The sequence below is a fragment of the Mustelus asterias genome, chromosome 2 (genome assembly GCF_964213995.1).
Source record: "Mustelus asterias chromosome 2, sMusAst1.hap1.1, whole genome shotgun sequence".
Classification (NCBI taxonomy): Eukaryota; Metazoa; Chordata; class Chondrichthyes; order Carcharhiniformes; family Triakidae; genus Mustelus; species Mustelus asterias.
Window position 1 is genome coordinate 8582710 of NC_135802.1, and position 27797 is coordinate 8610506.

Consider the following 27797-nt stretch of genomic DNA (forward strand, 5'->3'; position numbering starts at 1 on the left):
AAGAGGCGGGGCTGGCGTGCTGACATCAGGCGGGAGGGGGCGGGCGGGCAGGCGCGCTGACATCGGGCGTGTGGGGGCGGGGCTGGCGCGCTGACATCGGACGTGTGGGGGCGGGGCTGGCGCGCCGACGTCTGGCGTGTGGGGGCGGGGCTGGCGCGCTGACATCGGGCGTGTGGGGGCGGGGCTGGCGCGCTGACGTCAGGCGGTTGTAGGGACGGCGGTTAAACGCGGCTCCAATATTAATGATGCTCGAGCCGGTGAGCGCTTCGCATCGGATGGAGCCGTTCCTGCTTAGTGCTCAACCTTACACACGCTGAGTATCCCCCCCTCACAAGATGGCAGAGAGGTCGGTCAATTTCAATTCAAAATAAACCCTCTTATTTTTCCAAAAATATTTTTCGTTGAATGTTATATTTTTTCATTCCCCTGTGAGGTGATTTTATTTTTTCTCTTCTTGTGTACGCGTTTTCTGACTGACTTTGGAGGCGATTTGAGCCGGGTATTATTTTTTATTATATATTCCCAGCTGGTCAGTGCTGTGGGATGCAGCCCTCCTCCCCAGCTCTCGGATTGCTGGTGATGTTGGGAGTCGGTGCCCGCTGCCTAATAGTGTGCCCCAACGGTGCAGCCAGCAGCCTGTCCCCGGCTTGGGCTGCGGGAGAGGCAGTGCGCAGGCGCGGGCTTGCCAAATACTCACCCCCCTCCCATACGGCGCATGCGTGGCCTGGCAACAGGTGCAGTAGAGTGCGCCTGCGCCAGGGTTCCGCTGGTTATGAATGGGATTGTTTTGCAGGATGAGGGTTTGGGGGTTTGTGGTGCAGTGGGTAGCGCCCCCCCCCCCCCGCCTCCGAGCCAGAGGCTCCGGGTTCGAGTCCTACCCGGGAAAGCAGGTGGTGCAAACCTTTTCAGCGCAGTTGGTAAGAGGAAGAGATTCCTGGTCAGCTGTATGATAGAAAACATGTTGCAGACTCTACTATCGCTGTCTGTAGCTCCAAACTGCAACATGCATGTTGATCTGTAATGGAACATCACAGTGCTGGAACAGGCCATTGAACCCAAGCCAAGTGCCATGTGGTTTCACCTGGCATAATCCTATGTACCTTCCCTTTTGAACAAAAAGAACAAATTGACCCTGTTGTGCATTGGGAAAGTAAAAGTACCGCACATGCTGGAAATCGGAAATAAAATCAGAAAAATGCTGAAAATTCTCAGGTCAGACAGCATCTGTAGAGCGAAATAGAGTTAACAATGCCTTCATCGGAGCCCTAATCAGTCCAAAAGCCACCTAATGGTGGTGTAATGATCATGGATTTGTTCACGAGTCTTAGCAATCAACCCATTGCTCTGCAACAAACCCAGACACGAGGGGAAGGGAATCCCAGTGGCTGAGCGCTTTGGGATCCCAGGTCCAAAGTTACCTATTCCTGCCACACACACTGCACTGAGCATATCATGTCCCAAATTACTCGTATATCCCAAAATGAAGTTAATATATATCCAATTTGTATTTGAAGGCATCAGTACTGCCAGACCTTGAGGGGACCCCAATTGAAATGTTTCTGCAGATTAATACTGAATCTGTCCCATTTTTCAAGTGTAAGTCTTGTCCGCTGCATCTGCTGGTCTGGTCCAGCAGCCTTTCATTGTCAATATTATCTGATCCTTTTAGATTCCCAGTAATAGGGATCACTTCCCCATAATCCAATCTCTTCACCCTTCTCAAAGAGGATTGAACCTTTTAACAGTCCATGTAAAGATTTCTGTTCTTTTTGTGATTGTCTTTGATTTGTACTCTTTGATTCCTGTGACTCTGGTCTAAATCAGTTATCACAATTTGCCTGATTGTTAAATCTTCCAAAACTTGAAGACCTGCATCAGGTTTGTCTGTAAACTTTCTCCGCTCTATTGGGTGGGGTGGGAGAGGCACAAAGGGAAGCCTGAATTCATCAAGTCTCTATAGCTGTAACTGTTCATCTCTGGTCAGATCTACACATTGTCATTCTTTTCCAATATGAGTATATAATGGAATGCTCAAAATGGTAGAAGATACTCCAGCCTCACTTCAATACCATCTCCTTGTATTCGTACAAAGTGTTTTAGACACAAAACCAATGATTCATTTTGCCTCCTTGATTGGCCTCTGAGATTGATGGGAATGCAGTCTCAGAACTTTGGTAAGGTTAGGCGAGATCATCTGCTGCACTTCTATTGGTGGCTAATTCTGGAAAGGCAAAGTCTGCCACATGTGAGGTATCGCTTGCCAGTGGTGCAGGATGATCTCTGCTGACATCTTGTTTGCAGGGCTGGCTGGTGTCTGGTTTGGCGCCACACGACTTCACGTTGGTGAATTTCTGCTCACAGCCGGTGTCGGTTGTCAGCTAGTTTCCCACTTGTCAATAATTGATGTTGAGGGCTTTATTGTCTATTTTGAGAATGTCCTTGAACTGGAGTTTGGTGCTTTGCTAGTCCTGATGGCCTGTCTCCCCACATATTATATCCTAGGGGATACAGCCATCATCTATCCTGTGCACATGTCCATGCCAGTGAAGCTGCCTATGCTTTATGAATGGTAGCCTGCTTGGCATGTTTGTCCCAGAAAGGCCTGCTTCATTGCTGACACTGTCTTTTCATGTGATGCCAAGGGTGTCTTCGTATTTTGCCTTCTGATGGACTTATGTACTTGTGCTTCTGCTGTTAATGATCTGTATATTTACACACCTTTTATCCATTCATGGTGTAATTCTCTTCCCTATTTCCAAAATGCATTACTTTATATAGCTCTTCAGGACAGTACAGTGGTTAGCACTGCTGCCTCACAGCACCATGGTTCCTGGCTTGGGTCACTGTCTTTGTGGAGTCTGCACGTTCTCCTCGTGTCTGTGTGAGTTCTCTCCGGGTCCTTCGGTTTCCTCCCACAGTCCGAAAGACGTACTGGTTAGGTGCATTGGCCATGCTGAATCCTCTCTGTGTACCCGAACTGGCACCAGAGTGTGGCGACGAGGAGATTTTCGCAGTGACTTCATTGCAGCGTCAATGTAAGCCTCCTTGCGACACATTTATTAACTTTCATAGAATCCTACAGCGCAGAAGGAAGCCATTCAGCCCATCGAGTCTGCACCGACCACCTGGGCCCTATACCCATAATCCCATGCATTCACCTTAGCTAGTCCCCCTGACACTAAGGGACGATCTAGCATGGCCAATCCACTTAACCCGCACATCTTTGGAATGTGGAAGGAAACCCACGCAGACAGGTTACATAAATTCTGGTTTGTCCATGACGATTGATGGTTCTAATTGTACTTTATGTGGTGTGAGTTTTTTGTTTAATCCAGTTTATTATAGCTGGTTGATTTTTTTTTGTTGCTTTCTGTGGCCAAAGTCGTCATTATCTGAGTACTTTAAGCATTTATGTTACAATTGTAACCACACAGCTTTGTACATAATGTTCTCGTTAGCTTCCTGCTTGTGTCCCCATTCTGTGATCTGCCTAATGATAAAAGGAAAATAAATATTGCATTTGCATTTATATGGTGCCTCACCATCTCTTGCTGACATCTCCAAGTGCTTCACAGGCATAAACGTGCATTTACGTGGCAAACATAACAGTAATGAAATTAATGACCGGCTGATGTGCCTTTAATGTTGTTTGCCGAGGGAGGAATGTTGGCCTGGACAGCGAGAACGCCTTGCTATTCAGACACTGCCAATTTTCAGCATCAACTGGATAGATAACGCCCCACTTCCTCGGCATGGAATTAAACATTGCTGTCGCCTGGGCTGAGCCAGAATACTCTGACTCGGGTGTTCCCAACTGATGTGACTGAGTTTTCGGAGTTTTGAAATGAGATGTCATTTTTGATTAATTCTCGCCTCCTCTGTGTGGTTAAAATATTCTGTGTAATTGTAGTACAGTTATACTGTGTGTATAACTGATCAATGCATGAAGTTCCAGCAAGCATTCTCCCTCACAGTAGCTAGAATTGGATTCTGTGGGGTGTATTAGAAATATTGTATTTAGTTTAAGACCAAATAAAAAATATATCACTGCAATAAAAATATTCACTTGTAAACACTTGCTTTATTTTTTCTACATCTTAGTTTTTTAAGAATTTTGTTTTATAAATGTCACATCTTCAATAGTAAATTGTTTAATGGAGTAAAAATGTAATCTACCATTGTTTAAGGGACTTTAAATGTGGGTGAAATAAGTAGCCAATGTTTCATATTGACTGTATCTTGGTATGTCTCTGGTAGTGTATTCTTCTCCCTGATTGCGTTGTAGTTTTGGACTGTGCTGTGTCGCATCATTAGCAAGCTAGTTGAGATTCTGTGTGCTGCAGTGCTGTTCTTTTATTCATTTAAATGTAACGTGCTTTTATACAAATGTCGCCTTGAAAACAGCTTTGTATTCCAATGAGTTTGCTGGGCAAAGGAGCACTTTATGACTTTTCTTGTATCCAGGCTGAGGAGCAACTGCTTTTATGTCTGACATAACCAGTGGAGAAAGCATCTCGCTGGAAGGTTCAGTGAGTAAGTTGCTTGTGCCAACCTGTCCCAGGGTCAATCGCTGTTGAGTGTGCCAATTTATTCATCCAGCTTTACAACTTGTGGGTGTAAATAGATAGGACAATGCTAGATTGACTGTACCTCACCGCTGATCACCTCCTTTCTTGTACAGTAGCCTCTTTGAATTCATAATTTGTGCACAGTTAAAGCGTGCTTATGATGTGAGTATAGTTGAGTTTTTGTGCAAGGCCCTTATACTGGGAGAGGATTGATGAAAATAATGTCTTTCCACGACACGCTGGTGCAGCATACGCCTAGATCATTTGTAATGCAAGTTGTTGCCTTCAATCACAATGGACTATATTTTGCAGGTGATTTATTTCCATAATCTGTATCTCTGTTTGTTTGTACAGTTTTTTTTCCTGTGTTCCTTCAGTATTAGATTTGTGCAACTTTATCTCGAATTTTGAGGAATTCTCACCTCATTATTTGAAGTGTAGTGAGCAAATTGCTTACGGTGGGTTATTTGGGAGAATCCAGTGCTTTGTGTGAAAGCATCAGTGAATGGTTCTTCATCGCTAATTTTAAAATGATAATTAAGTGCTGAAGGTGTAATTAATGTGATGTGAGACTGGAGCGTTTTGAGAACAGAATACTTGTCTTTCAGTACGAGTGTCCTTTGTTCAATGCAGTCTCTGCAAATTTCTAAAGTGGGTGTTGGTTAAGACAATTATTGTCTACTGTTCTGCGACTGGCTTCTGCTGACAAATGACAGGAGTGTTGCAAGCAAGTCAAAATACATCTTTCAAAGAGAAGAATGACATTTTGTATCTGCACTGCTTATTGTTCCTGTGGAAATAATGGCCTGGATATAACTGGGCTGGTTATGTTATTGGCGGGGCGGAGTTTTGAGTGGGAATTTCTGAGCTCCCCACACACTGTAGAATTTGAACTCCACAGGATATGTCTTCTGTCATTGAAAGGTTCCCCACTCCAGAGTCAGCCTGACTGACAGGGTCACCTTCCAGTCAGGCAGGGAGGACTGTGGCGTAGGTTGCACTAACAGACATGCCCTGAGGGAATGTCTGATCCTGGGAGTCTCTGTCTGAGGTTGTCTATTTGGGGATTGGGGGATATATTCCCGCTCCTCTTGGCCCACAAGCAGTGCTGTAAAGATGCTTACCTTCTCAAATCTGGGCTCGCCTCCCTTGGGCTGCCAGTGTTCCAAATTCTGAAGAAAACACGTTACCCACTTGTGAAAATGTGAACTTTCCAACCTGTTTTCTGGGAGTGGGTTGGTTGTCTGCACTTTGCCCTGACTCCATTTAACCTGGAAGTAGATGGGTTGGGCTCAAGGTTCAAATTTTATCATCTGTCCCAATCCACCTGTTAAAATTCAAGCTTGTGGGTGAACCTTGTGGAAAAACCTACTGTAAAATTGTTCAGGTTTAATCCTTCATCAGACCCTCCAACACATTGGACACTTGGTATGTAATGGCATTAAAAAATAGCTGGGATTCTGGATTTTATATGGAGGAGGCATTGAATATTTTTTTAAAAAGTAGAATTCGTACTAGGCATCAAATGATTTGCATTTATATTTATTTCACAATCTCAATGTCCTCAAGCATTGCAGCCAATGACATACTTTTTGAAGTGATTCACTGCAAGAAATGCAGCAACCAATTTGTGCGTAGCAAGCCCCTACAAACCACAGGGATTAACGACTGTTGAGTTCTGTTTAGTTGAGGGATGAATATTGGCCAGTTTTCTCCTGCTTTTTGAAGGTGAGGTGGGATCCTTTTCATCTATCCGAGAGGAAAAGGTGAGGAGCTGGTTCGATGTCCCATCTGAAAGATGGTCCCTCTGCCAAGGTGGGTGTTGGCCGTCAGTATGCACTCAAATCCCTGCCGTTGGATATTTTGAGTTAGATTCTGAGGCAAAAGGGCAGCTGCTGAGCCAAGGCCTGCTGACCCCCTCGGTTTGCGTGTTGTGTACTCACTATAGGAAGGATATAACAGTCAGGAAAAAGATTCAGCGAAGATCCACTAGAACTATACAGGAATGTGAGGGTGCAGTTACAGAGGCAATTGGTGATTTATTTACTGGAAGCTGCAAGGTTAAGTGGTGGGAATATAGCAGGGGCTTACAATTGTGAAGCAATCAATAACAATAGATTGGTGACTCAGTTACAAAGATCATCATGAGTTGATTCAAGGTGATTGAAGATTTTTTTCATAAAGATTATTCTTTAAAAGTGTCTGTTGAAATAAGGATGATAATTTAAAAGGGAATTGGATAAATTAAGGGTCAGTATTTAAAAAGGAAGAATATGCAGGAATGAAAGATATGGAAATGATATTAGAATAAATTGCTTCTATTAAGGAGCTGAATGTTTTATGATCCAAGTTGCATGAGGAAAAATTAAATAGTTTTGGCACTAAATGTTGCTGCTCCGGTTTAACTAACACGAGTGTTTTGTGGCAGGAATTCCAGCACTTGGGGTCCAGACAACTGAAGGCACAAACCACCAGTACTGAAGCAATTAAAATTGGAGATGCCTGAGAGGCAAGGATTAGAGGAGTGCAGATATCTCTGGGGTTGTGGGACTGGAGCAGATTACAGAGCAGAGGGGCAATGCCATGGGAGGATTTGTAAATAAAGAGGAGAATTTTAAAATTGGATGTTGCTTAAATGGGAGCCAATTTGGGTCAGTAAGCAGAATTATGGGTGAATGGGATTTGGTGTGACTTCGAGCACAGGCACTCGAGTGTTAGACCTCAAGTTTTTGGAACGATGTAGGAGACCAGCCAGAAATCATAGAAGCCCTACAGTGCAGAAGGAGGCCATTTGGCCCATCAAGTCTGCACTGACGCTCTGACAGAGCATCTTGTCCTGGCCCACCCCATCCCTGTAACCCCATGCATTTATCTCATTAACCCCCTAACCTACACATCTTGGAACACTTGGAACATTTTGCATGGCCAATCCGCCTAACCTGCACATCTTTGGACTGTTGGAGGAAACCCTCGCAGACGCGGGGAGAATGTGCAGATTCCACACAGTCACTCAAGGCTGGTATTGAACCCAGGTCCCTGGAGCTGTGAGGCAACAGTGCTAACCACTGTGCCGCTCTAAATGCCTTTGAATAGTCCAATTTAGAGGTAATAAGGACTTGGATGAGGGATACTGAGACGGGGATGGAGTCTGGTGATGTGATATTACAGTAAGAAGTCTAACACCAAGTTAAAGTCCAACAGGTTTATTTGGTAGCAAACGTCACGAGCTTTCGGAGCGTGCTGCTCCTTCGTCAGGTGGAGTGGGAGGTCTGCTCACAAACAGGGCAACACCAGGTTAAAGTCCAACAGGTTTATTTGGTAGCAAAAGCCACACAAGCTTTCGAGGTTCTAAGCCCCTTCTTCAGGTGAGTGGGAATTCTGTTCACAAACAGAATTTATAAAGACACAGACTCAATTTACATGAATAATGGTTGGAATGCGAATACTTACAACTAATCCAGTCTTTAAGAAACAAAACAATGGGAGTGGAGAGAGCATCAAGACAGGCTAAAAAGATGTGTATTGTCTCCAGACAAGACAGCCAGTGAAACTCTGCAGGTCCACGCAACTGTGGGAGTTACAAATATTGTGACATGAACCCAATATCCCGGTTGAGGCCGTCCTTGTGTGTGCGGAACTTGGCTATCAGTTTCTGCTCAGCGACTCTGCGTGTCGCTGAGCAGAAACTGATAGCCAAGTTCCGCACACACAAGGACGGCCTCAACCGGGATATTGGGTTCATGTCACAATATTTGTAACTCCCACAGTTGCGTGGACCTGCAGAGTTTCACTGGCTGTCTTGTCTGGAGACAATACACATCTTTTTAGCCTGTCTTGATGCTCTCTCCACTCCCATTGTTTTGTTTCTTAAAGACTGGATTAGTTGTAAGTATTCGCATTCCAACCATTATTCATGTAAATTGAGTCTGTGTCTTTATAAATTCTGTTTGTGAACAGAATTCCCACTCACCTGAAGAAGGGGCTTAGAACCTCGAAAGCTTGTGTGGCTTTTGCTACCAAATAAACCTGTTGGACTTTAACCTGGTGTTGTTAAACTTCTTACTGTGTTTACCCCAGTCCAACGCCGGCATCTCCACATCATGACAAACAGGGCATACAGAGACACAAACTCAATTTACAGAATAATGATTGGAATGCGATTCTTTACAGCTAATCAAGTCTTAAAGGTACAGACAATGAGTGGAGAGAGCATTAAGCACAGGTTAAAGAGATGTGTATTGTCTCCAGACAGGACAGCTAGTGAGATTTTGCAAGCCCAGGCAAGTTGTGGGGGTTACAGTTAGTATGACATGAACCCAAGATCCCGGTTGAAGCCGTCCTCGTGTGCGGAACTTGGCTATCAGTTTCTGCTCAGCGACTGCGTTGTCGTGTGTCGTGAAGGCCGCCTTGGAGAACGCTTACCCGGAGATCAGAGGCCGAATGCCCGTGACTGCTGAAGTGCTCCCCAACAGGAAGAGAACAGTCTTGCCTGGTGATTGTCGAGTGGTGTTCATTCATCTGTTGTCGTAGCGTCTGCATGGTTTCCCCAATGTACCATGCCTCGGGACATCCTTTCCTGCAGCGTATCAGGTAGACAATGTTGGCCGAGTTGCAAGACTATCTACCGTGTACCTCGTGGATGGTATTCACACGTGAGATGATGGCGTCTGTGTAAGCGTTCTCCAAGGCGGCTGAGCAGAAACTGATAGCCAAGTTCCGCACACATGAGGACAGCCTCAACTGGGATCTTGGGTTCATGTCACACTATCTATAACCCCCACAACTTCCCTGGACTTGCAAAATCTCACTAGCTGTCCTGTCTGGAGACAATACACATCTCTCTAACCTGTGCTTAATGCTCTCTCCACTCACATTGTCTGTACCTTTAAGACTTGATTAGCTGTAAAGAATCGCATTCCAATCATTATTCTGTAAATTGAGTTTGTGTCTCTGTATGCCCTGTTTGTGAGCAGACCTCCCACTCCACCTGACGAAGGAGCAGCATGTTCCGAAAGCTAGTGGCGTTTGCTACTAAATAAACCTGTTGGACTTTAACCTGGTGTTGTGAGACTTCTTACTGTGTTTACCACAGTCCAACGCCTGCATCTCCACATCACGATGTGATATTAACCAGATAGGCCTTTCAGTTTCCACTGACGACACTATTGTATTGGTGTAGTCGTTAACCTCCCCGAAATAGGAACCACGCGATGGGGATAGTCTAGTCATTTGGATTACAAGGCAGTCTGCCTGGTAATGAGGGGGAGACGGCGGGTCAGTGAAATCATTCAGTTTAGAAACCTTTTTTATTGAGGCAAGATGTGGATTTCAAATTGCTACCATTTCTTTTAATTATGGTGCATAGTTCTTTTAATTGAACGTGGCATGACAAAGATCACTCTTTACTTAAAAACCCTTGGAGTCTAAAGCTAGGCTACTACTGGAAACTGGGTATCTAATTAAATGTCCCACTGTATAGATTAAGGTAATAAATGTCTGAACTTTCGTCATTACTTTAATACCTTTGAAATGTTACTTTTAGAACATCCTATAAGGTGCTAACTCTTCTTCTCCCAGCTGGCTTTATAATTTGTGTTACAGTAATTCACTAATTAGAATGTGGAAGATTAAATTGCTAATTAAAAGTTCCTTCTCTTTTTAAAAAAAATCAGAGAGCTACCTTGACTGCAGCCTGTCGTTAGTTTCCATATTTTCTTTTCATTTTTTGTATCTTCTGTCACATTTTGCAGTCCACAAATTTGAAGGACTTTTTAAGCAAATAGAATAAAGAAAATTACAGCACAGGAACAGACCCTTTGGCCCTCCAAGCCTGCATCAACCATGCTGCCCGGCTTAACTAAAACCCCCTACCCTTCCGGGGACATATCCCTCTATTCCCATCCTATTCATGTATTTGTCAAGATGCCCTTTAAAAGTCACTATTGTATCTGCTTCCACTACCTCACCTGCAGCGAGTTCCAGGCACCCACCATCCTCTGTGTTTTAAAAAAAACTTGTCCCATACACCTCCTTTAAATCTTGCCCCTCGCATCTTAAACCTATCCCCCACTAGTAATTGACTCTTTCACCCTGGGGAAAAGGCTTTTGACTATCGACTATCCATAGGAGAGGGAATATTCTGTCCTGCCGCTCTCCTAATAATGCTTACCTTTTTTTTTTGTTTTATTTTGTCAAGGTGACCGGAATAATGTGCTATGGTCTATATTCTTCCTAGCTTTTTTTTTGTCATGTACAGCTGACTGAGCAATGTGTTAACAGTAATCCTTTGAACAGAGAGCCTCGTGTTGCATGCAAAATACACATAGCCTTTTATTAAATTTTCCGGAGTTCAAATATTGACATCTTAGGACAGTTGTGTGTATTTCATGAATGCTACTGCAGAATACCCCGTGGGGCTGAACACCAGGGAGACAGCAACAAATGTGGAAAATTGATGTGTGGAATTGGAAGATGTTTTTCTACATATTTTTTTAAGGGCTGTTTCCAAACAAGCCGTTGCTTGCATGCTCAATGAATTGAATTACTGGTATGATATTTTGTAAGAAGTTTAACAACACCAGGTTAAAGTCCAGCTTTAACCTGGTGTTGTTAAACTTCTTACTGTGTTTACCCCAGTCCAACGCCGGCATCTCCACATCATGATATTTTGTCAACATGGTCAACTGTTGACTTCAGATTCAGTGATGGTTTGAGGTTAAGAGAATTGTGGATTTACTAATGTGTCTGTGAGCAGTGTAGTGAGTGTATTTGCATACTCTCTGGAATCTGATGGTGGCACCAATCATCTCATCTTGTTGGCGTATGCATTGACCTGGGAGTGATGCAGATGTACATCAACTGCTCCAATTCCTCTGACAGTTATTGATTTGAATAAAACAACTTCACTTAGGCTCTAGATAACTAATAGAATCTGGTCTTTTTCTTGTAGATTTTCTTTAAAGAAATTGAAAAACCTGCCTGAAGGGCCAGGTGTAAGTCACTAAAATTGAAAAGATTGGAGTGTAGGTCAGGCAAATTGAGGAGCAGCAGCTAGGAGGCATCAAAGTTACGGCTTAAAGCCTGCAGGAGGAAAGTTGGTAAGGAACTTCCCAGCTTTGAAAACCTGGGGGAGGTGGACTGTGAAGGCATAGCAAGCTCATAGCAAGTTCACAGATCACCAACAACCTGTCCTGGTTCCCCCCATGCCGACACTATAGTTAAGAAAGCCCACCAACGCCTCTACTTTCTCAGAAGACTAAGGAAATTTGGCATGTTATCTACGGCTCTCATCAACATTTACAGATGCACCATAGAAAGCATTCTTTTTGGTTGTATCACAGCTTGAATGGCTCCTGCTCTGCCCAAGACCGGAAGGAACTACAAAAGGTCATGAATGTAGCCTAATCCATCATGCAAACCAGCTTCCCATTCATTGACTCTGTCTACACTTCCCTCTGCCTCAGCAAAGCAGCCAGCATAATTAAGGACTCCCACCTCCTTCCGTCGGGAAAAAGATACAAAAGTCAGGTCACGTACCAACCGACTCAAGAACAGTTTCTTCCCTGCTGCTGTCAGACTTTTGAATGGACTTACCTTGCATTAAGTTGATCTTTCTCTACACCCTAGCTATGATTAACACTACATTCTGCACTCTTTCCTTTCCTTCTCTATGAATGGTATGCTTTGTCTGCATAGCGTGCAAGAAACAATACTTTTCATTGTATCTTAATGCATGTGACAATAATAAATCAAATCAAAATCAAGCCTCGATTACAGCACATTGATGGAGGAAGAGTATATGTTTCCAAAAGAGAAAATGCTGGAAAATCTCAGCAGGTCTGGCAGCCTCTCTAAGGAGAGAAAAGAGCTGACGTTTCAACTCCAGATGACCATCATCCATTCTTGATATTGGACCAAAGCTTTGACAAAGGGTCATCTGGACACGAAACGTCAGCTCTTTTCTCTCCCTACAGATGCTGCCAGACCTGCTGAGATTTTCCAGCATTTTCTCTTTTGGTTTCAGATTCCAGCATCTGCAGTAATTTGCTTTTATAAGAGTATGTGTTTGCTGTTTAGATTAAGCAAGAGAAGAGTTCAACAGAATATCATGCATGAATAAAACATGGAGTTTGCACATTCTCCTCGTGTCTGCGTGGGTTTCCTCCGGGTGCTCCGGTTTCCTCCCACAGTCCAAAGATGTGCGGGTTAGGTTGATTGGCCAGGTTAAAAAATTGCCCCTTAGAGTCCTGGGATGTGTAGGTTAGAGGGATTAGCGGGTAAAATATGTGGGGGTAGGGCCTGGGTGGCATTGTGGTCGGTGCAGACTCGATGGGCCGAATGGCCTCCTTCTGCACTGTAGGGTTTCTATAATAAAACAGTGCCCAAGAAGGTTGCAGTGAAGAGAGGCTGAAAATTAAAGATGAGTTCGGGCAATAAATGTTCATTTGTATTCTGTCCATAGTGCAGTGGATACTTGAAGGGCCTGCTTGAGCAGAGCAGCAGTTAGGATGGACAGTGCACCTTCCAACTGCTTTCAACATTCCACTAGACTGTTTTTTAAAAGACCTGTACCTATTCTTCAAAACTACCCTGAGTAACATAAAAGGATCCTCGGCTGTCAGCAATGTTGGAGCGTCTATCCTAACTCCTTCTCTTCACCTGACTTAAGCCATGAGTATGTTTTAGGCTATGAGTCTGAAGATAGCTATTGCCTTTTTGATATCCCAATTCTCTAGCCTGGGTCAGTGAAACCAATTGCGCCTTCATAAATCATTCCCTACAAACTGGGAGTCAACCAAGACTGTTTCTTATTCATCCACCATAACACAGGAAATCCTTGCTCCAACAATCACTGAATAAATTACTGCAGAGCCTGGAATATGATTATTCTCGAGCTAATAGTACCCAAGTTGAGCTTTGTTAGATTAATACCTAAATTGTGTTGTGTTTATTCTCTCTGTAGGTTTCAATATTAGCAATATGTATTCCATTTTTAAGTTGAAGGCAATCTATTGAGTCAGTTTTTTTAATAGAATTCCTACAGTGCAGAAGGAGGCCATTTGGCCCATCGAGCCTGCACCGACAACAATCCCACCCAGGCCCTATTCCTATAACCCCACATCTTTACCCTGCTAATCCACCTTTCACTAAGGCAATTTAGCATGGCCAATCAACCTAACCCGCACATCTTTGGACTGTGGGAGGAAACCGGAGCACCCGGAGGAAATCCACGCAGACACGGAGAATGCAAACTCTGCACAGTTACCTGAGGCTGGAATTGAATCTGGGTCCCTGGTGCTGTGAGGCAGCAGTACTAACCACTGTGCTGCCCCAAATGTTTGATCAGATTAGTCTTCTCATAACTTCTATTCTGCTGCTTGTAGCTACTGCCAGCAGGAGATCTGCTATCATAGAATCATAGAAACCCTACAGTGCAGAAGGAGGCCATTCGGCCCATCGAGTCTGCACCAACCACAATCCCACCCAGGCCCTACCTATCATGGTAGTCACCCTCATGTGTCTTGTGTCATCCTCTTGTGCTCACTGTAGTTTGTCTGCTGTGACGTCCATCATCCATTCTTGATATTGGACCAATATTGTCTGAAGATGAGACTTTAATGCCATGAGTATGTAGTGAATTCAAACTCAGGTCCCTGTGGGATTGACCCCTGTTTCTGCTGCCCTCTACTTTCTCTTCTAGGAGAGATCTCTATAGCTTCTCACAGATCAAACAGCTGAAATACTGAATTTCTGAATGTCACATTTTGCAGTTTTTTTCTTTGCTCTTGTGAAGCACCTCTTCATTTGTCTTCTCTGGAAATGGAATTATAAGAACAGAATTTTTAGCAAACATTTTGACATCTACATTTCCAAAGCCTTGATTTTCTTCCACAGATCTTTACTTACTGGCCAGGTTTATGAGGGAGACAGGAAAGCGGATGGAATGTAGCACCTTATGAGTTTTATAATGTAAATCTAGATTTTCTTCTTAGTACTTTTTCCTCCCACACTCCAAAGATGTATAGGTTAGGTGGTTGGATTAGCCATGGTGAATGAGCAGGGTTTTGGGGATGGGGGGGGTGTTGGGTGGGATGCTCTTTCGGAGAATCAGCACAGACGGGATAGGCTGAACGGCCGCCTTCAGCATTGTGGGATTTCTATGAAATACTAACATTTCAAGAAGCAATGCAGAATGAGTTTCAGAGGAAGGAAAAACGTTTTTAGTTTTACAAGTTTATTAGTGTCACAAGTAGGCTTACATTAACACTGCAATGAGGTTACTGTGAAAATCCCTTAGTTGCCACACTCTGGCGCCTGTTCGGGTACACTGCGGGAGAATTCAGCATGGCCAACACATGTAACTAGCATGTCTTTTGGATCGTGGGAGGAAACCAGAGCATCCGGAGGAAACCCGCGCAGACATGGGGAGAACGTACAGACTCTGCACAGACAGCGACCCAAGCTGGGAATCGAACCTGGGCCCTTAATGCTGTGAGACAGCAGTGCTAGCCACCGTGTCCCCCCCCAAGTTATATTATTTGAGGGAGCTAGAATTAAGATAAGGGTACTGGGGTTGAGCTCCTCTACTCTTTTTAATAAAAAAGTGACGCAGGGTCTTGTACATCTGCGAGAGCAGATGGGGCTTTGGTTTAATGTCTCATCCAAAAGATGGGTGCTCCCTCAGTGATGTACTGAAGTTGCCAATTTGGATGCTTCTATCCCAGTATTTAAAATTTATGTAACCATAGATCAGAGTTTTTTTGTTGGAAACTAAGGGCGGACGGTGTGGATTATTAGAAGGTGGGTCATGTTTCACTTATCTCATTGAATTCTTCGAGAAGATGCCCTGTATATGAAGACATTGGGAAAACAATGCATGCGGTTTGTGAGGACATTCAAAAGAGATTTGTGAATGCCAAAGCCAGTTGTTTAATAGTCTGGATTGTAGACAATCCAAACCTCCCAGTTTAGAGCTTAAAATGGTTTATGGCAGTTAAAGATGTATATTTATTATTCTTGCAGGTACTGTTTCAGTTATGCTACACTCTCTCCTTCACTAGTTCTTGTTAATGCACAGATGAAACTCTTCTGAATGTGTGTCATCTTCAGCCTATCGTGGCCTTCTCTCCCTTCTGGTGTGCTTATTAAAAATCTTCACCTACAAATAGGTAACCTAACAGACTTTTACCTATTCGTAACCCTCCAGTATTCCATTTTTTTTCATGTATGATGTTGACATTGTCTTTTTATCTGTGTTGTAATGAAAGCTGATGGCTTGACGAGAGACTGAGGAAGAGAAAACATGAGTAGAAGATTCTTCGATTGGCAAGGTTTAGGTGATGGTAAGCTCAGGGCAAGTGTTCGGACCTTAGTGCAGAAATGTTTTTGGTGTAGAAAATATGATATAAAAATTTGATGATGGCAAATTAGGGAAGAATGTGATTGACTATAAGTTAAGAGTCCACATTTGATGCTCTTCTACTGTTTCCTGCCATGGATGAGTTAGATGAAGAACCCTCATCGCTTGAGAAGGCCATAAACTGCTTGGCAAACAGGCAACCCGGCAAGAATTATCGTCATAGAATCCCTACAGTGCAGAAGGAGGTCATTCAGTCCATCAAATCTGCACCAACAACAATCCCACCCAGGCCCTATCCCCACAATCCCACATTTACCCCACTAATCCCTCTAACCTACACATCCTGGGACACTAAGGGGCGATTTAACATGGCAATTGTGGGAGGAAACTGGAGCACCTAGAGGAATGCAGACACGGGGAGAATGTGCAAACTCCACACAGACAGTAGCCCAAGCTGGGAGTCGAACCCGAGTCCCTGACGCTGTGAGGCAACAGTGCTAACCACTGTGTCACCGTGCCGCCCCTAAGGGGGAGTTCCAGCCGAGGCAATAGCGAGCAAGAGAGGAAAATGGCAGCACCTCCTAATGTGTGCTATCATGGTGACCAGTGGCTACAGAGCATGGCAACAGGTGCCGCGACCAGAATCGACTCCCAATGACCTGATAGCTCTGTGTGCAGCACTTGTAGCAGAACCTGCCTCTCTAGAAATTGGCCTCTTTTCAGCAAATGAATTGTACACTGTGTGTACATTCTCTTTCATAGATGGGAGGATGCCATTGAAGAGACAGTTCAGCCTAACATGAAATAAGAACAAAAAAGATGGAAGATTATCGACCTGAAACATTGGCTCTCTTTCTCTCCACAGATGCTGCCTGCCCTGCTGAGTTTTCCCAGCTTTGTTCTTATTTCAGATTTTCAGCAGTTCCAGTATTTTGCTTTTGTAACAGCATAACAGAACCTCATTGTTCGCTTCCCAAGGTATTTAAAGTAAATCTTATTGCTTGTATCCCTTTTAGCAAAACAATACACAACTCCAACTTGAATATGTCGACGTCATCTGCCTCCATGCTATGAATGGGAAGTTGTTTTTTCTGTGTACTAGATAAACTTAAGCCATCTGCTCAGATTCCTGCTTGTGAGCTTTAGTCCATTCTGTGACTACCCTGGACAATTTTGAGGGCTTAATCCATCTATACTTGTTGAATTTTCAGGATTTAAAACAAGATTTTTCCTGAGCTTTATTTTCTTCTGTGCAAACATTCATAGATCCCCTTCTCCTTGTAGCTGAGGTACAGGATCTCTCCATATTAGCTTCTTTAGACCTGCCCTGTACCTGTTCTGGAAGCTAAGGAGTCCCCACTGCTGTAAGGTGAGTGGCACACCAAATTGGGTGGGCCATGCAGTGCTTCATGTGTGTTACATTTTCACTATAATTCGATATTGAAAGACTTATCTAAATTGCTCACATTTCATGTGAGTTATCAATTGGAATAAGGAAGATGAGTCAAATGTGAGCATGTGGATGAAGGAGTAATAACATATGAAAATGATAAATCAGTCATGCATGTTCAATTTGCTCTACAAATAAAAGGAAGATAATCTTAAAATGGTGTCTGATCACCATCTTGCTGTCTTCCAAAAGTGAGACCTAATACAGAAATTAGTTTACTGCTTTTACTTTGGTAAAAATAAAGTATATTATCAATAAAACTGTTAAAGTTTAAAATGTACCCAACATTAGGTGCAGGAGTAAGCCATTCACCAACCTCACCATTTGATTAAATTGTGCCTGATTTGTGCTTTTAATCCTCTGACCAGAAACATGAATTGAACTTTCTAAACAGACACGTAAGTGACTTGAACTCGCAGTCCAATATGGCTGACCCTAATTTGCCTTTGCTGTACATTGCAATCCAATGAATTGGCATGTGAGACAGCATGTTTGCAAACAGAAAAATGCTGGAAAATCTCAGCAGGTCTGACAGCATCTGTGGAGAGAGAATAGGGCCAACGTTTCGAGTCTAGATGACCCTTCGTCAGAGCATGTTTGCAAAGCCCACCAAAGGCAAAATGACTTGGGGAATGTGAAGGATCCGTAGCTCCTGTCCCATTAGTATGGCATCATGGTAATCACCTGAGGTATTCAACTGTTGGAGATGATCCAGTAAGCCTTGGACAGTGGGACCCTGGCTAAAAGAGCTAACATCATGGCTAATTAAACTACCCTTGGAGCACGTAGGCATTTGCCTTATTTGAATCTCTGGACAGTTGGAAGGGAAGGTCACCTGACAAGCCAGCCCTTATATGTTTTAAACCCATGTTTTCTCTGCAAATCTGGGGCAGTTAGCTGAGATGTTGAGAGAGAAGATCCAAGCGGGGTCCCTCCTACCTTCCTCCAACCCACCAGGCAAGGTTCAATCCTGATTTGCTGACAGTGACCATCCAGGACACCCCTGCTGCATTCAGAGGTTTCTTAAAAGAATTCAACCAGCGCTGCCATCTCCAGAAGAAGAACCATCTTAGCTGTCTATATCTTTAAATCTGAAGCATTGGGACCACCAGAGCAGAGGCATAAGAATTCACCCTGAAGCCAGCTGAATCACCAAACTGAACTGTATATTCTTAAGTTTTATGGATTCTTAATTTGGCCAACCTATCCTTCACATTCTATAATGTGTAGTAGTGTGTGAAACTTTCATGTGTATACGCCAAAGTCAGCGTATATTTTACATTGGTTTAATTTTGTTAAGCTCAAGAAAATCTGTAATTTTATGATCACAGCACATAAATACTTGAGTATCCACTAAATTGGCAGGTATATTCTTTCAAAATCAAAATTCTATAGCACTCAAACAGGGGGAAAAGAGGGGAGCTCCCCCCCGCCACCTCAGCTTTTCAAGGACAAGGTTCCAGATTTCCACTATTCCTTGGAAAAGTGCTTCCCAACATCACCCCTGAACAATCTAGCTATATATTTTAAGGATATGCCCCTTTGTCCTGCACTCACTCATAATTGCTCTAGGAGGGCTTTGTCTGTCTTTGCCTTGATTGAATTTATGGTAATTCCGTGATGGCCCTGTATTCTCGGAATTCTCGATCACAAAGCTGTTGGAACCAGTTCATTAGATATGTTCAAGAGGGAGCTGGACGTGGCCCTTGCGGCTAAAGGGATCAAGGAGAGAAAGCTAGAGTGGGATACTGAAAATACATAATTAGCGATGATCACACTGAATAGTGGTGCAGGCTCGAAGGGCCGAATGGCCTACTCCTGCACTTAGTTTCTATGTTTCTATATAAACTGTAGTTCATACTAGCAAAAGGCAAATTTAGGACTGATAGGAAGGAAGTTGCTTTTGGACAAAGAGTTGAAATGGATTCCAGACAGGAAAAAATTCCGATGTGTGAAACCCATCACCATGTCCTCCAGTTTCTACATCTACAGGTTTGTTAATTTTTTCACGGGACGTGGGCGTTGCTGGCAAGGCTAGCAGCTGTTTCCCATCCCTAAATGCCTTTGAGCTGAGTGGCTTGCTAGATTAGTTTGGAGGGCGGTTAAGAGTCAACCACATTGATGTGGATCTGGAATCACATGTCGGCCAGACTGGTAAGGACAGCAGATTTCCTTCCCGAAAGAATATTAGTGAAGCAGGCGGGCTTTTACAACAGTCAACAATGGTTTCATGGTCAACATTACTGAGTGAGACTTGCTTTCAATTCCAAATTAATTAAATTAAAACTCCATCAGCTAATGTAGTGCGTTGTCCCCCAGAGTATTGCATCTTCACTCTGTCCCCCTTTTGAAAACCGTGTGATATAGTGGAACACTGCTACGGCAATAACCATCTTTATATTGGTTAATAGGGTTATTTGACTTGGATTGAAGAGTTCTTGAGGGCTGTGCGATGTACGCTGTAACATGTATGATGGGGTTTAGGGGGTTGTGCAATGTGCAGGCATAAGTGCCCCACCAGATGGCATCCCAGGGTTCAAAGCCACAGCTCGGGTCTCCAGTCACTGGGGCTTTCTGGAAGGTTAATTTTTCCCTACTCCCTGCCCATTTCTGATACAGAGGCAGCAATATGAGCACTAATCCATAGGCTCGCTTTCCAGGTAGGGTCGTCAGAGTGAAAACCTTGGAATCGCTTAAAAATCAGTTTGATACTGTAAGTATTTCAGGGGAGTTAATGGAATACAGGCTTCGCTCTTAACTGACATAATCTCAGAGAATCAGCAAGGCTTTCGGCTTCAATTTTCAGCATGCATCTATATCTTGAACTCTGTAGAATTTTTTAAACCATTTAGAACACATGAATCTTAACTCTGTCCCCATCTATTCAGGAATGGAGAAACACTGCCACAGCTATGGAAATCCCTTTAGGGATGGGAAATTGTCTGAAAATTTATTTTCATTCTTTTATAAGTATCAGAAGCAAGATAAAGCATGAACTTTTTTATCTTTTGTGACACAATTGCTTGGAAAATAAGCAATATAAATTAGTTTATTAGAAGAGTTGTTTATCTAGTCCATACAGTGTTTGATGTTTTACAAATGGAATCTAACACTTTGAAACCTAGCCCTTGTTCAGGTATAACATTTATTTTTTGATGCATTTTAAATAGTTCCAGAAGCTGGATTTATTTTAGTTGTGTTTTATAAGTGAAAAATCAAAGTTTATGGGCCCCATTTTACCATTGCGTCGCGCCCACCTTCGGGCACGAAAACGTGGTAAAGTCGGGTGTGAGGTCATTAACGCGATCTGCACCCGCGTCCGCGCAGATTGCCGCTTTACTGAGACCCGGGAATGACTGCGATCCGATTCGCGCCCGAAATTGGCGCAATGGCGATTTAAATGTATTTGCATGCATTTAAATTGAATTAATGAACTGCCTGCCCAACTTTATCAGCATTTCCCCCTTTACCACCGCGTTCGCCGATCCAGAATCACGCCGAAATGAACATGCCGGATAAAATTCTGAATCAGGTGCTCCAGCAGCTGAAGAGACGAGTTCAGAGCTTCCAACGGCCTTCTGACTCAGATCCGGGGGGGGGGTCAGATCATTCTCTGGTGGGGAGGGAGGGAGGAGGGCAGATCATTCTCTGGTGAGAGGGTGGGGAGGGAGGAGGAGACAGGTCAGATGTTTCTCTGCAGGGGGTAGGAGGGGGGTTATGAGGCCAGATCATTCTCTTGGGGGGTGGGGAGTGAGACCAGATCATTCTCTTGGGGGGGTGGAATGAGGCCAGATCATTCTCTGGGGGGGGAGGGGGGCAGAAGGAGGCGGGTAAGATGTATCTCTGGTGGGGGGGGAGGCCCGATCGCTCACTGGTAGGGGGAGGCGCGGGGGGCAGATGGATCTCTGGTTGGGGGGGTCTGCTGCCACTCTGCGGGCGATCGGTGGGGGGGAAGGGGGCGGGGGGTGGATAAGGGGGACAGTGATGTGTGTGGGGGCCATCACTCCAGCTTTTCATTCCCGGGCCGCTTTATCCGCTTTTTGCGGCCTAAGAGCGATCTGACATGGGCGCGCTTTTTCAATCTTCTTTTCTAACTGCGCATGCGCAGTTCAAAGCTCTGATCGTTTTGGGTGTGCTAAGCCCCACCCACAGCGTGATTCAGACCCGCGACTTTTTTTTCAGGCTAAGTGCTAATGATGGCGCCCGAAAGCAGATTTCCAAGTCAGATCTGAATTGTGCCCAGATTCAGCACTTAGGGCCTGATTTTACCATTTTTATTCTGTGTCAGATTCTGTAAGAACTGCATCCTTATTCATGATGGGAAATTACAAATAAAGATGCTGTATTTATATATTCTTACTTCAATTGAATACTTCAGCAACAACAATTACTGCTTCAGAAATATTTGGTTAGAAAGTAAGACCTTAATTTATTAAATGCTTTTGACAACCACCGGACATTTGAAAGCGCTTGCAGCCAATGTTGTACTTTTTTGGAAGTATGGTCACTGTTGTAATGTAGGAATTGTGGCAGACAATTGCATGCAGCAAACTCTCTCAAACAGCAATGTGGTAACGGAAGAGATGCATGTTGGTTTAATTTCAAACGTTAACTTGTATGCTGGAAACTGCTCCACATTCCAGCGTCCCTTTTGTATCAGGATAATCTCTGACTCATAAGTGACCCATTGGGAAATCCACCTGTCTCTATATCACGACAATTTACCTGCAGAGTGTATGTCATACTGATATCTCATGCTGACTATTTCACTCGATTCTTCTTTAAGTACTTGAATGTGGAGTCTATCAGGGTTTTACTGCTTTCCATTCTCAGTCTCAGTTGATTTCTCATATTAATATTTGCTCACCCCTCCCTAAACATTTATGGATAAATGTTAAGAAGTACTTCTTGGGGGCTGTGGGGGGGATAAAGAGGTCAACAGAAATGTACCCAAAATGGTATCATTCAAAAGGAGTGGAGGAACGAGACAATCTTAAGATTTGTGGATTTAAAAATGCCATGAGAGAAAGCGGAGTTCAAAAGCCAGTGGATGTGAGAGATCACAGAGTATCTAAACCACAGTTAGAGTAGTGAGTGCTCCAAACTGCACAATGAGAAGCCTGGAAAAGATGCAACATAACTTAGATAAGAGGAGCATTCAAATGTGAAGTTTGCTACCTTCTGGAGTGGAATGAAAGCTGGAACCCAAGAGCAATGTTCACAGTTAGAACATAGAACATTACAGCACAGTACAGGCCCTTCGGCCCTCGATGTTGCACCGACCAGTGGAACCAATCTAAAGCCCCTCTAATCTACACTATTCCAATATCATCCATATGTTTATCCAATAACCATTTGAATGCTCTTAATGTTGATGAGTCCACTACTGCTGCAGGCAGGGCATTCCACGCCCTTACTACTGAGTAAAGAACCTACCTCTGACATCTATCCTATATCTCTCGCCCCTCAATTTAAAGCTATGTCCCCTCGTGCTAGCCATCACCATCCGAGGAAAGAGGCTCTCACTATCCACCCTATCTAATCCTCTGATCATCTTGTATGCCTCTATTAAGTCACCTCTTAACCTTCTTCTCTCTAACAAAAACAACATCAAGTCCCTCAGCCTTTCCTCATACGATTTTCCCACCATACCAGGCAACATCCTGGTAAATCTCCTCTGCACCCTTTCCAACACTTCCACATCTTTCCTATAATACGGCGACCAGAACTGTACGCAATACTCCAAATGCGGCCGCACCAGAGTTTTGTACAGTTGCAGCATGACCTCCTGGCTCCGAAACTCAATCCCTCTACCAATAAAAGCTAACACACCGTACGCCTTCTTAACCCTATCAACCTGGGTGCCAACATTCAGGGATCTATGCACATGGACACCCAGATCCCTCTGTTCATCCACACTACCAAGTATCTTACCATTAGCCCAGTACTCTGTATTCCTGTTCCTCCTTCCAAAGTGAATCACCTCACACTTTTCCGCATTAAACTCCATTTGCCACCTCTCAGCCCAACTCTGCAGCTTATCTATGTCCCTCTGTAACCTCCCACTTCCCTCCGCACTGTCTACAACTCCACCGACTTCAGTGTCATCCGCAAATTTACTAATCCATCCTTCCATGCCCTCATCCAGGTCATTAATAAAAATGACAAACAGCAGTGGCCCCAAAACAGATCCTTGCGGTACACCACTAGTAACTGAACTCCAGGATGAATATTTCCCATCAACCACCACCCTCTGTTTTCTTACAGCTAGCCAATTCCTGATCCAAACCACTAAATCACCCTCAATCCCATGTGTCCGTATTTTCTGCAAAAGCTTACCATGGGGAACCTTATCAAACGCTTTGCTGAAATCCATATACACCACATTAACCGCTTTACCCTCATCCACCTCTTTGGTCACCTTCTCAAAGAACTCAATAAGGTTTGTGAGGCACGACCTACTCTTCACAAAACCGTGCTGACTATCCCTAATCAAATTATTCCTTTCTAGGTGATTATAAATCCTATCTCTTATAATCCTTTCCAAAACTTTGCCCACAACAGAAGTAAGGCTCACTGGTCTATAATTACCAGGGTTGTCCCTACTCCCCTTCTTGAACAAGGGGACAACATTTGTTATCCTACAGTCTTCTGGTACTGTTCCTGTAGACAATGACGACACAAAGATCAAAGCCAAAGGTTCTGCAATCTCCTCTCTAGCCTCCCACAGAATCCTAGGATAAATCCCATCCGGCCCAGGGGACTTATCTATTTTTACCCTTTCCAGAATTGCTAACACCTCCTCCTAATGAACATCAATCCCATCCAGTCCAACAGCCTGCATCTCAGTACTCCCCTCGACAACACTGTCCCTCTCCAGTGTGAATACCGACGAAAAATATTCATTTAGTGCCTCTCCTATCTCATTAGACTCCACGCACAACTTCCCACTACTGTCCTTGACTGGCCCTAATCTTACCCTAGTCATTCTTTTACTCCTGACATACCTATAGAAAGCTTTAGGGTTTTCCTTGATCCTACCTGCCAAAGACTTCTCATGACCCCTCCTGGCTCTTCTTAACTCTTTCTTTAGGTCCTTCCTGGCTAACTTGTAACTCTCAAGTGCCCTAACTGAGCCTTCACGTCTCATCTTAACATAAGTCTCTTTCTTCCTCTTCACAAGAGATTCAACCTCCTTCGTAAACCACGGTTCCCTCACACGTCTGCTTCCTCCCTGCCTGACAGGTACATATTTATCAAGGACGCATAGTAGCTGTTCCTTGAACAAGTTCCACATTACAATTGTGCCCATCCCCTGCAGTTTCCTTCCGCAACCTATGCCAGCTAAATCTCGCCTAATCGCATCATAATTTCCTTTCTCCCAGCTATAACTCTTGCCCTTCGGTATATACCTATCCTTTTCCATTGCTAAGGTAAATGTAATCGAATTGTGGTCACTATCACCAAAGTGCTCACCTACGTCCAAATCTAACACTTGACCTGGTTCATTACCCTGTACCAAATCCAATGTGGCCTCGCCTCTTGTTGGTCTATCTACATACTGCGTCAGGAAGCCTTCCTGCACACATTGGACAAAAACTGACCCCTCTAAAGTACTCGTACTATAGCTTTTCCAGTCAATATTTGTAAAGTTAAAGTCCCACAGTACAACTACCCTATTACTTTCGCTCCTATCCAGAATCATCTTTGCAATCTTTTCCTCTTCTTCTCTGGAACTTTTCGGAGGTCTATAAAAAACTCCCAACAGGGTGACCTCTCCTTTCCTGTTTCTAACCTCAGCCCAAACTACCTCAGTAGACGAGTCCTCATCAAATGTCCTTTCTGCCACCGTAATACTGTCCTTGACTAACAATGCCACACCTCCCCCTCTTTTACCACCTTCCCTGCACTTACTGAAACATCTAAACCCCGGAACCTGCAACAACCATTCCTGTCCCTGCTCTATCCATGTCTCCGAGATGGCCACAACATCAAAATCCCAGGTACCAACCCATGCTGCAAGCTCACCCACTTTATTCCGGATGCTCCTGGCGTTGAAGTATACACACTTCAAACCGCCTTCCTGCCTGCCAGTACACTCCTGCGACTCTGAAACCTCATCCATGACCTCACTCCTCTCAACCTCCTGTACACCGGAGCTACAATTCAGGTACCCACCCCCCTGCTGAATTAGTTTAAACCCTCCCAAAGAGCATTCGCAAATTTCCCCCCCCAAGATATTGGTACCCCTCTGGTTCAAGTGCAGACCATCCTGTTTGTAGAGGTCCCACCTACCCCAGAAAGAGCCCCAATTGTCCAGGTATCTGAATCCCTCCCTCCTGCACCATCCCTGTAACCAGTTAATGAAGGATTTGAGAGGAGATGGATCACAATTTTAAAATAATTGGCCTATGCCTGAAGTAGAAAATAAGGCACATTTTTTATGCCAAAGCATTATGATATGTTCTGAATGGCTGTTCTTGCTGTCAGTCATGTGAAATCTACTGTAAGTGACTATTGAAACCAGATCAGCTACAATACTTTGAGTGAACCAGAGAATCTCTGCAGAATTGCTTACAGTATTCTGGAGGATAGTTGTGACGCTAGCTGTTAATGCATATCTATCCCCTTTTTTATGACTTTGTTTAAGTTCTCCCTGTGTTGGGCATATCCTGAGGCTAATTAACTGGAGTTTTTTCAGTTTTCAACTGCTGATCCATTCCTGGCTCTTGATCTTTGGGAGAGGTCAGGTTATTATGCAAAAGCATCAAGAAATGATTGTCTTTTTCTCTATGTATGTATTTTGATCTAATGAAGTGAAACATCTGAAGTATAAGTATTAGGCGCTTGGCATAGGATTCTTTATATAAAGGTAAATCAAACACTCGAGGAAAGATATCGAAAAGCTGAGGGTTAGAAAAGATTGCTTTGGTGTAACCACTACAGGTTCAGTGGAGCAAAACGGGTTCCGGCTGTTGAAAAATGTTTCCTTGGACTGTTGTGGGAAACTGAAGTAGCATTGAATCTGCTGAAATTGGAACTGAGACATGCTCATTAGGACAGAGTCCCAGAAACTTGACTGAACGTATAACTGTGCAATGAATTGGGTATGACTACCTGCTGACTATCAGTATTGAGCTGGAACCCCAAAGGAGCTGACTTCGGATCCCACCGTGGTACATGAAATTCGTCAGTTTAGCTCTATTATCAAATTTCGCCACTTGAGTTGGAAGTTGAAAGTTCAAGCCCCACTCAGAATTTGTGGAGTATGTAATCCAGGCTGGCACTTAAATGAGGTGCTAAAGGAAATACAGCCGGAGATGCTTATGATTTAGTTATTTTTTGTTTGGAGAAATTCATCTGTCAGTGAATCAGTCGTACTCTCTCCCCTGAGATGACACTGGTGATTGTGTTTTGGGTTAGCCTAGTGCCACTCGAATATGTTCAGAATATGGAAGCATTTGATGACTGTACGGGTGAAAGTAGTGGAGGCTACTATCTTTGTGAACTTGCAGATCTTTTTTAATGAGTACAGAAAGAAAGTAAGAAGTCTCAACACCAGGTTAAAGTCCAACAGGTTTATTTGGTAGCAAACGCCACTAGCTTTCGGAGCTCTGCTCCTTCGTCAGGTGAGGTGGGAGATCTCCCACTCACCTGACGAAGGAGCAGCGCTCCGAAAGCGGAGATCTCCCACTCACCTGACGAAGGAGCAGCACTCCGAAAGCTAGTGGCGTTTGCTACCAAATAAACCTGTTGGACCTTAACCTGGTGTTGTGAGACTTACTGTGTTTACCCCAGTCCAACGCCGGCATCTCTACAGAAAGAAACACAGATTAATTCCCTTTCCTAACTATCACCTGCACATGGTACATATTTCCCCTATTATCTTCCTTTATCCTACAAGTGCATAGCCACGTCCTTTTAAATCCCTACAGTTTGTCCCACTATTTCAGGCATCACCTATACAGTACATTAATGTATGTTTTAAGCTTCAAAATCCCAGCTGTAGAATTCTAAAGGGTGTTTTGTATCCAAGTATGCGATGTATGTACTGCATTTTATGGTACTTAATAAGCACACAGGTTTTCGGATTGTGCAGCTCTATAAGCACCTTTTGTGTGAATGTGGGCAGGATGCGTGCCTGCTCTCTGGAAGAGCTCCATGCTGTCACCACCCAGTAAATGAGATGTGGCATCTCAGCTGCGCACCCTGGTAAAGTATTTTCAATCTGTAAATACTGTAAATGGAAAACTGATTAGCAGTTGATGGATTTTTGTTTTTTCAAGATTGCTGTAATCAGTCTCGGGCAGATGTAACAGATTGCAATAGTGTGGCAGCGATTTCGGTCCTGAATATTGCATAGTGATGTGACTGCAGGCACAGGATTTTGAGCTAGATCGATTATTTCAAACCCTTGTAT

At 43.8% G+C, this 27797-nt stretch overlaps 1 protein-coding gene across 1 annotated transcript in view; it reads left to right on the forward strand.

Moving 5' to 3' along the window:
• Positions 1–250: 250 nt before the first annotated feature.
• Positions 251–27797, forward strand: part of LOC144505265 (rho GTPase-activating protein 39-like) — a 228372-nt gene continuing 200825 nt past the window's right edge. The window contains exon 1 of the mRNA XM_078231318.1: positions 251–346. Coding sequence (XP_078087444.1) covers positions 336–346 — 11 coding nt within the window. The 5' untranslated portion in view covers positions 251–335. The remainder of the gene's footprint in view (positions 347–27797) is intronic.